The 10,971-nt window shown below is 40.4% G+C and overlaps 1 protein-coding gene across 1 annotated transcript in view; it reads right to left on the bottom strand.

Annotated features, from left to right (window-relative positions):
* The window catches only part of BAZ1A (bromodomain adjacent to zinc finger domain 1A), a 69,082-nt gene extending 68,965 nt beyond the window's left edge, over positions 1-117 (bottom strand). The window contains exon 1 of the mRNA XM_026849297.1: positions 19-117. Within this exon, the coding sequence (XP_026705098.1) occupies positions 19-117 (99 nt within the window). The remainder of the gene's footprint in view (positions 1-18) is intronic.
* Between the last annotated feature and the right edge of the window lie 10,854 nt (positions 118-10,971).

Raw genomic sequence — 10,971 nt, 5'->3', positions numbered from 1 at the left:
GAGCCTCCGCGCCGTCGCCGGTAGCTGCGGCGGCTGGTTAAAGCGTAACCGCAGCAGAGGCCGAGGAGGCGAGCGTCGGCGGGAGGAGACGGTGCTAGGGACGCCCTCGCCGTTCATCCCGCCCGCCTTCCAGGGGGTGCGCGGGCGGGAGGCTGAAAGTCGCCGCGCGCCAGGCGGGCCGCCCCAGGAGGAAGGCTCCGGGATGCGGCTGCTGGGGAAAGGCCGCGCAGGCCATCACCTCGTCCTCCTCACGCATCCCGCGGCTGTCTCCTGATGGCGGGTTAGAAGCTGGGGCAACCGCCGGGGCTGGTGCTGGCCCCAGCACAGCAGTCGTGCACTGGCAGCCCACCATGAAGTAGGTCACCCCCTGCCCGAGGGAGGCCACGGCCCTCTCTGCCTTTTAGGCCTTTGCCGAATTTGGGTAGGAGGTGTCTTTTGGCTCCAAGCCACCTGAAAGCTTCGAAGCGTGTGGGTTACAGGCACTGGGTCTGGGCTCCCCTTTAGTCAGCGGAGAACAAGCAGCACTGGGTTCGGTGCTCTAAGCTGCGCTCTTCCTCATACACCAGCCAGATCGCGTCCAGTGCTCGACATCGGTGCACGGTGTATATAAAACCTCTCAGAAATTAAGAGGTCCTTCTGCTGAGAGTCATAAAACGTAATCAGTTCCAGTGGGGGGGGTCAAACAACGAAATGCTGATGGGAATACTTTGGACTTTTTCTGTAGTTAAAACAATCTATATATCTAGTCTTTAGTATTTCCATGGTGTATAGACCTTATGCCTGTGACCATCCTGTTTTGTAAAATTAGGTCTGTCCGTTTTGTCCCTTTATTTTGTAAACTATAAATTCATAAGGACTTAGGGAAGGATAAAAGCCTCTGTAAATTGTTACACTTTCACATCATTAGGGAATGCAGGAGGGAACTTCCCTTACTCCTTTTTTTTACAGTCTAGTCCTCAATCCTACGCTTAGATGTATTGTGAGCTTTGCATGCAGACCAGACCATGAACTCTTTTAACTAGAGTTATTTTGGCATCAGTTTAGATGCCATGTTGTGAACTGTCGGGTGGACACACTGAGAAACAAGGTGTAAACTTTAACACAGGGTCTTAAAGGTACTTAGTTAAGTAGGTGTAAAAAGTAATCTAGATGAGCCAGTGCAAGCTTTGTGCATAGACTAGTTTTAGCATTATTCGAAATGAAGTTCCTTTTGTCTGGAGTTTTCCTCTGTAGGAACTCTGCTTAAGCCAGTATTAGATGACTGATGTAAGTATATGTTTGTCCCACCAGAGGGGGATTTGCCTTGAAGTATCTGAAATACCTGACATAGAATGCTTTCCTCCTATAGCAGTAGTAAAGCTAAAAGTCCAGCCCTATTATCTGACTTACACACTGTTTTCTTTACACTTAAATGTAATTTATTAATTACTTTGACAGTCAATAGCCATGTATTTCAGGATGTATTTTCCCCTATACAAATCTGTTCTAAAGCCTTTGCAAAAGGTCTGTGAGAGGAAAAGCTCATTAGTGTGCTTGAACTTTTAAAGAAATCAGAGTGAGCAGTAAGATGGAAAAGTATCCAGAAGAAGGGAATGTTACCCCTGTAAGTTCAACATACTAAAATTATTCTTTCTTTCATTATGAAATCTGATTATTTTTTCCTAATAAAAAACAATATAGATGAATATGATCTGCAATTTTTCTGAAGGAGTAAGTGAATACACAAACACACAAACCCCTCTTCAGCAGATCTTTAAAGATTCAGCAGTGTTCAGTGTGTCAAAACACTTGAGCAGCTGTAAGATCAGAACCCATAGGCCTACAAGCAAGGATGCAGCACCTGGGAGGGCGATTAAGGTAGTGAAAAATGCTTTACATGAGTCCTGTTGTAGTTGCTGTTTAAATAATCATATCTGAACTTAACCATTGTACTAAAAATATAATGAAGTCTTGCAGGTTACTTGCACTTACGCAACTTGAAAACAAAATCTATCAGTTGAGCCAGGTCCTTGGCTCTGCTCCAATAGTTCAAAACAGGTCTAGAGCCAGCTTAACTGCCCCAGCCATAATTATTTTTACTTCTCCAGGAACAGCTCTGAAGGGCATAGACCCACTGAGACAGCCTATACTTCCCCACCTCTGAATTCTAACTCCCAGTACATAATCCAAAGAAACAAATGGCATGGGCAGCGTGTACCGGCTCTGCAGTGCCTCTCTGCCTCAGGAGCGCTCCCCTGGGCTGGGAGCAGCTGATTAATTCTTTAAACAAAAAAACAAACCCCAAGATAGTTAAACAAAACGTTCACTGTACTTCCTTTTTTTCCTTTTTTTTTTTTCCTTTTCTTTTTTTTCTAATTCTTCATCTTTGGAGATAGCATTGAGAAACTATTATTTTTTTAATGTCAACTGATAGCGTTTGGGCATGTTTGCTTTTCCTTGGTCTCTAGTGAATCATCCAAAGTATCATTTTAGAGTTCCTGTTGGCTGTTTTATACAAATGTGCTCTCAAGCTTCTGTCTGGTGAGGAAGTAGTGAGAATTTGTGGAGTAATAAAAAAGAGTCAACATTTTACAATGTTGAAAACTGTTAATAATCAACATCAAAAGGCTTTAATCTGCTGACAGTCATATACTTGATTTATACAGCTGACTGCCCTACTGGCTCTTCTTTCAGGCTAACTGGAGGGTGCTCTGAGTGATGTGTCTTTGTACAGGGATAACTGGAAACATTGAGGTAGCAGCTACCCAAAGCAATGGGTCGAATCTGAAGGCCCAAGCAAGAAGTAATCCAGACAGTACGTTTGATTTCCCCAGGTTGATGTGAATGAATTAAGAGCAAAGGCACTGCCTCCAGGAGCAAAAAAAAAACCCCAAAACCAAAACCGAACAGAACAGAAAACCAACCCTCTGTCTAGCAGTTGCCTAGAGCAAGGGGACAGAAATTCTGTTTTTGTGTTTTTGTTGCCTAGAGTCATGTAAAACCTTTGCCCTTTTACAACTAGCTACAAATCCTGGGGCTGACTGGGTATTACACTGTGTGAGAAGGAAGAAGAAAGGAGAGAGAAAGAGCCCTTTGGGGCATGGAATGGGGCTGAGGGCCAAGCACAGGGTTTGGGAACAAGAAATTGCTTACTGTCTGTTTATTTACAAAGACTTTAGAGGAAGGGCTAAAGCTGGTACTACCCCTTTGTCCTCCTGATAAATGCACTAATACAAATATTCCAATAATACCTTCTAAAGCTAGGAAGAAAATGTTATTCTCCTCTTTTATGACAATTAGATGTTTAGTGGGAGGAACACTCAATGTGCATCCAAGAGATAGGTGATGCCAGTTACAAGGAGAAGAGGACTTCACACCCTCAAACTAAACTAGTTTGGCTGCCAGGACAGTAAGCAGCCTAAGCAGTGCAGATATACGTTCATAGTCACTAAAAGTATAGTAGGTAACATATAAAAACCCTTATCTAGAGATACCATAAACCTACAGGGCTTGCTTAGCAAAATTAAATGACAGCAAAGTTTCTCCAGACATGGGCTAGTCTCTTTCCAGGTTTGACTGAGAAGGGAACAGAACAAGGACACCTGAGAAAGATGCTGATTTCAGCCCATTTAAAGCTGCTTCACTGGCATAAGTGATTATCATGTTCTGTCCTGTTTCTGCAGGTGCGTGAAACCCTGTTTCAGAGAAGGATTTTCATCAGTACTATATTTTGGAAGGTCAGGCAGCGACAGTGATGAACACATGACAGCCAAAAAATTAAAAGGCAACACAGGTACCTGTTTGAAAGTACTCTTTTGATCATTTCAGCACTCACCTTCTTCTAATTAGTTCCATCTCCATGTGAACTTTGTCTTATGAAAAGATAAGAAAAAGATTATGCACCAAATGATTCAGCTGACTCCCTATTCTGATATTCTGCAAGGAAAGTGGTATATAAATATTATCTGTGTAAGGTGAATTTCACCTTGCTTTTTACTGCCCAATTTAAAAAATAGTAGATTTATAACATTTCTGTTAATCTTGCCCTTTTCAGCTTGCTGGGTTTTTTTAATATCTTTCAGCATGTTACAGTTTCCTAGAATTTCTAGTTCTAGAATAATTTAGAACATTAGGAACAATAAATTGCTAGTGTTACTTTAAGTGCATCCTTATCAAGCAGAAACACAGCTCAGTGTCAGTCTGTCCATATCCAGTTTTACAGCAGTAGTGTACTTCGAAAGTTAGTTTGCTCTGATGTTATAAAAAGATTTCAGGGGAGAAAGAAGTCACAGTTCCTTGGTGTATTTATAGTATTTAAGAACGCTTTTAAGTAACTTGTAATGGCAGATGCTATTGGGTACTCTGTCATAAGTGGTTTTCTTGTTCATAACAGGTAATGTGTATTATGGTATGTTTCAAGCTAGGCCCACATTAAACTTCGTAGAAAAAATGAAGACCATGTCTGTATTACTGTATGAATTTCACTTGGATTTTGTTAATGCCACATTGTATTTTTATTTTTGTTTTGAATATAGCTCTTATGTGGGGTTTTTAGACATCAGTTTGGTAGCATAACACATGACGGACTTCAGTGTATCATGTTTAAAGTGCCAATACAGGTATCAATGGCACATGCTGAATGCTGTTACCACGGGGTAGAAAATAGACATTACAACAGGACTAACCTTTGAATGGCTTAGGCAAGAGGCCCTTGGAGTGATATTCCTGCTCTTCCAAGTGCTGGTCCCTTTCTCCCTTTTACAGGAAGCTACCTCCTTCTACCTCTACTACGAAGCCTCTCCCCAGGAGTGCATTCTCTTCCCCCAGGGTACGTGGTTGTGGATTGCTGCCCCAGCAAACAGGGAGAAGGCTACAGCACATCCTGTCTTGGGTTAGAGGAGCAAGAGGGCTGTGGAGGACCACTGGGAACTCAGAAGGGCAGGGATACCAATTCTGGGATCTAAACAAGCTGCTACTACTCTAGAAGGATCCCAGATGTGGCGCCAACAGTTGGCAATGCACTGGAAAGAGAGTTTGGAATTGTTGACCTGTAAGTGATAGGATAAATATGCAACACCGTAAGTCTTCCTAGAATAGGACCAGGCCACATTCTAACAAAAAATGCCACATTTTTAATATTTCATTCAGGCTTCTCTGGGCTAGAAAGCCCCACTGCCTTGGAAGTGACGGTGGCCTTTCACACTAGGTGTGTGAGGCTCCTAGCACTACTACCAGAGCTTTTACCTTATTTCAAATGACACATTTCTGTCCTGTGTGACCCAGTCCCACTTACCATCTCTGGCCTTACCTTTGCTTCCAGCTCTGTTCCCTTCCAACTGCTGCTCTTAATCATCCAGTCATAAACAGCCCTTTAGAACATGTATGCTCAGCTGCCAGCTTGCTTTTCTTCTAGAATGGCTGTGGTTATTGATTACTCAAAGTTAGACTGTAATTGGCAAGTAACAAGTGATTTCACAGCTGTTTAAAAGCTTCCAAGAAAATAAATTTGGAACTTCAGGGGTATGTAGATAAAAATATTTACAGTCATTGTTAAATAGGTTGAAAAGTAGGTCATTCTTTTATTTCTTCTCTTTCCTCTGCCATTTAACATTTTGTGTGAGGATTTTCCTTTTGTAAGCTACATAGCTACCTTAATCCGCACTTCTTCCTCATCGCATAAAAAACAAAGAAACTGGACTGGGAGCTTCTTGCATGTTCTCAGTTGAGGCTTCTCATCCAAATGCTATCTTAAGCACTGTTAGTATGATCCTCACTGGGAAGATGTAGTTCTGCTGATTTCTGAGTGGTTTTTTTCCTTGTTTTTTGGTGGGTTTTTTTTCTGTTTTAGTACTCATGTAGAACTAAGCAGATAAGTCTCTGCATGGTGTGTCTCAACATACTACTTGAGTCACTCTAGCTTTGTTGAAGGACTGAACTGACACCTGTCCTGGTTTACAGCTCTATTCATAGCTGCCGAGTCTTGCTTACCACAATCATTCCACAGACTCATAACTCAACAACCTGTCCCTTTTCCTGTCAACACAGCATTTCTCTAAACAATGCTGTCGACCAAACAAATACCTGCAGAGAGGATGAGACTGCTATTGCATGTGTAACTTTTTTTAAAAGTCAGTCATCTGCTGAGGTGATGAGAATTTGTGGAATTCTGTGCTATCAATACACAGATGTTTATAGTACATACATGGCTTGCTTATAGACAAAGTCAGCACTCAGGAGACTTCAGCATATAGACAGAAATATAAACAAGAGATGTTTAGTTATGTTCTAATGAATTGTGTACCAGACAGAGAGGCTGGGGATTCTGAGGATTCATTTTGAAAAGTTGAGTGTCTGAGTCCTACACCATTCCTAAATGCTCTAAGTGAAGCAGGAACTGAAAGAAGAAAAGTCAGTTTCTGGTAGCAAATGAAATCTTTATATTGCTGCTAGCCTACAGCTTTCAGTTACTGCCTTTAATTATTCTTGAATTGTATCATATTAGGCATGGCTTATTCAGGTGTTTCTCAAGGGCAACGCATGTTTTGTTTCAGCAAAGCATAAGGGTTACTGAAAGAGTGACTCCCAGCAAGTAATAATTCAGTACAGAAATGTAGATTTCATTCAGAGGAAACTATTTTTAAGATGTGTCATCACCGACAGAACAGACTTTGGTTGGTATAAGCTAGTTATTAATGGCTTTCTGATGTTAGGCACGGTATAGGTCTGAATGTGATTAAGTTAGCAGGAATTCTGCCACTCTTCGGTGACAATGACGTTGAGTCCTGAACTAAAAAACAGGAACAACATATCAAGAGAGTAGCGATTCTGAATAATTCAACTATGATATTACAAAATTTCAGGGTAAATGGAAAGAGCAGACCTCAGCATGAATGATTAAAAGGAACTACCGTTGTTAAGATCTAATTACTATGCAAAGACTGAGAAGCTTAAAATATCCCTAATCTTGCAGTTTACAATTATCAGCATTTTGAGTACCTTATTTCTAGGTGATGGCATGATTAACATCTAGCTATGAAGGCAGTGCAAATTCCTTATAATACTGCTTTAGCTGTTAGTAATACTGCCAGCCCTAGCAGAATCCTTAAACCTAGTTTTCAGTGTATTAATACACAAATAATTTGTTTCTCAACTGTTACTTTGAAACATATTGATTTTTCAGCCTGCACATGTTTTTACTTGTTTGTGATCTTATCTTATTCAAATTTCAGAACCACACAATTCACTGCTGAGATAAAGAATGCAAAATTATCCACCCAGTTTGGCTTCAGACAAACAAATGCAACTCGACACAAACAGAGTGAATTGTATCCAAGCATTATTTGCTTGTGTTCTTAATATTTCAGTACTTTGTGGAAGAAAACATGTTGGGTAACAAGCTGCTTTGACTTTATATCCAGTACACTTTCAGGTTTCTCTAGTCTCCAAAGCCAAGAATCCAGTCTAAAGATGCCACAAAGCTTCAGTATGCTTAAGGCAAGGCAATACCATAGTTTTTTTCGATCTTTGTTGCCATACTTTGGAATAAAATAAAAGTTTTGCTGTAGATAAAAAGAAAAGCATGTCTGAGACATTACCTAAATCTTTTCCACCTATTCCATATATGTTTTATGCTCAGAGGACAGAACCCTGGGTTGGAGCTTGTTAGATTTGCTTTTTCTGCTGAAACAAGCTGAAGCGTTTCATTGGAAACAATCTGCCTTGATGAACTTTCAGCAATCAGAGCTGAACCCAAACTCCCAAAACCAGGGCACCGCTTCAGCCAGGTCTCCGGTCTGTGACCCACTGGCAAATGGTCTGTGGATGCAGCATCCAAATCATCCATCTCAATATTCACTGACACAACTTCCTCAAAGAGCAATTTGTGACTTTTCCAGGAAAAGCTCAAGCCTCACAAATGTGGATGTTGGCATGCGACTGTTGCTCTTGCCATCACGTTGGAAACGGGGTCAGCTTTGTGGAGAGCAGCCTCTTGACTGCTCTAGGTTACTAAACCAGCAGCTTGGAAGCCAGCCTCCCGCAGCCCCAGAAATCTCCTCCCGAGAGTTAGCGAGCCTGAGCTGCAGCCCTGTGAAGGACTGTACTTTCTATCTAAGTAAACCCCATTTTGATTCCTTGTCTTTTAGCACAGTTTAATTTTGGAGCAACTTGTTTGTCCCCATCAGTATCAGGGAAGACAGGACCTGACTTTTTGAGTAACTTTTGTTTGTCCCCAGCAGGACTTGACACTTCTTGCCTGTATTATGCAAGGCTGTCCTACCCTACATGTGACAGAACTGTTTGGCAAGATATACCACCACCTTTCCTTACAGACAGGGCCACTCTTTCAGTCCTGACTGAATGGAAGGTGTTTTGTCAATTTGTGTGTGTTTTATTTTAATTTCCTCTGCCCAGATCTGGAGAGTGCCTGCCTATAAATACCTGCTTAGAGGGTGCTTGGAGAAATACTGTTTTCTTCAGGGACTAGGTTGTGTTTTCAAGTCATGTCTTGCCATGGAAACAGATAGGTAATGAAGGATCTGAATTGGATTTCTCTGCATCAACATCTCAGTCATTCATTCAACCAGGTGGCAAACCCTCATTACAAAATAAAAGCTGCAATCCAAAATGATGGTCACAGTAAAAGCAGGATCCAAAGTCCAAAAGGTTCACAGTTTAATACAGATAAGTGACCTTTTCCAAATCAAATTAAGTAGTGCAGTGGTACGTACAAAGTATGATAAGGAAATATTCAGGTCTTACTACAAAAGCTTTCCAGTCAATTCTGAATGCATTTCAGACTGGCCTATGAATTAAAAAAAATGTATATTAAAACAGAGACCAGAACGTGTGACTGAATTCTGATTCAGTCTTTGCAATTGAATTCCAGACATCATAGAATGATTTTCAAGATGTTATTCAAAGCAATGGAATATATACTTTAAAGTGAGCTTAATCTTGCCCAGATTTTGCACAAAATCATTTGGAAATGCATGCTATTGCAGGTTTTTATTACACCTTAATCTGTTACAGTATTCGAAAAAGCTATTGGAAATTACAGGCTATGATCCTGCAAATATCACCACTAACCGATAAAACTACCAGCATGCTATTAGGGGCTGCTAAATACCAAGAATTAATAAATAAGTTTTCTTAAAAGTCTTTGCTGAACCAATACAAAACTATGTCAGCATTAACAATGAAATTGTTCAGATTTTTCAGTATGTTATTGAAATTATAATGAATTTCTGAATATGCAAATCTATCAAATAAATCATTCAAAAAAATGAGGGTTTTGGGAAAGACCAGACCTTTCTTTGACAATGTACCTCACTGAAATGCATAGAACCTCTGTGATGGATGTAAAAGATTTGCCATGGAACATCTCTCTGTGCTTTTGATCAGAACAAGAGACAAAGAGTATTCCCAGAAAATTCACCATGTGTTTGACAGCCCTTAGCGAAGACTGAAGACAGCCTTTAGAAATCTGAGTTTGTCCAGGCAGAACACACACTTTCTATCAGCTTTAGTAAACCTTGTAATAATAAGTCTCATAGTATTATTTTAAAGATTATTTAAGAAACTCTATCTATAATAGTAGTTTATCATACTGTCATTCCTGGGTACAAATTACAAATTGTTCAGTACTGTTAATACACATTAGCTGACTGGAAAGTGTTGTGGAGATCAGAGAGAATGTCAGTAGAGAAGTAATTTTCTTATCTTTTGCGTTGCTTAGCCCTTTTCCCTCTTCTATGTGAAAGATTAGTGATAGCATTTCACTTTTTATCCTCATTACTCCATGAAATTACTACTTTGTGTCTGATCATTATTCAGCCCAGTTTGTACCTCACTGGCCCAGTAAAAATAGTGGTAGGAGCATTCTGCCAGAAGGTGAAGAAAACAAAGCCGTAAAAAAGCTCTCTAAGTGAAAATGTTTGAAAGTCAAAGGAAGGGCACATGTTTGACTTCACAAAAGAAAATGCTGGTTTCTGTTGCAATGTTGGTTACACAATCACATAAGGTTTTATTTTTAAAAGCAAGTAAAAAAATTATAGTGCATCAACTCCTCGACTGGTGTAAATCAACATAGTTTTATTGACTTTGATGGAGCTATGTCGATTTATACCAGATGAGGATTTGGCCCACTGTATGGAGATATTTTTATTTCTCTTCTCACTCTATCAGTTAAGGAAAGGGTAATAATCAGCAAGCTGGAAGCAATTATGTGTGTGTGAGGAGGGGGTAGTTTCATAATGGCTAACTTGATATTATTTCCTGTAAAATGCATCAGGAGAATAGAGCCTGGAGCCTGCTGACCAGTTTGTTTTGTAAAGAAATATTTGTGCAAATCTGTTTATAATAATTTGTCGAACGATGGGCAGACTAGGATCGAGCACTTGCCTTCCACTGACACCAGAGGCGGCAGTTCTGGTGCTGACCAGTGCGCCAAGTGGCAGCTGACGAGGAAAGACCCAGGCAAAATTTGGCTTTCAGTTGCATCTGTGTAAACCTGGAGTAATGCTACCAAAATCGGTAGAAATATTCTCTATTTACAACAATGTGCCTAAAAGCAAAATTTGGCAGCATTTTCAACAGAGCATTTATAAGCTGTTTCTGGCAGCAAATAAGAACGGGGGAGGGGAAGATTATTCATTGCAGATGCTTTGTAAGATTAACAGAGGCTTTCTGGTGACAATAAAGTCTACGAACATAGTCACTTTTGCAAAAAGCTTTTAAAAATGTGATTTGAGGGGGTTTTCTGTCATCCTTTAATTCTTAGAGCATTTCATGTGCTGAGACCTCAAGTGAAATGATCTAAATTGTTCGCTTTACCCTGGCAAGGCAGATGAGTCCTGATCCTGTGATACCAAGTGAGGTAAAGCAACTGATGGGAAGCTAAAATTTCTAAGAAATAATTTTGGATAAATGCGTTTCATAAGGTTCAGCTTTAATTATTGTTAAGCAGCCACACACTGAGAAGGGAGCTGAAGA

This window comes from Athene cunicularia, assembly GCF_003259725.1.
Source record: "Athene cunicularia isolate RWA chromosome 5 unlocalized genomic scaffold, athCun1 chr5_part1, whole genome shotgun sequence".
NCBI classification, from domain to species: domain Eukaryota; kingdom Metazoa; phylum Chordata; class Aves; order Strigiformes; family Strigidae; genus Athene; species Athene cunicularia.
This window is presented reverse-complemented; position numbering and strand designations above follow the sequence as displayed.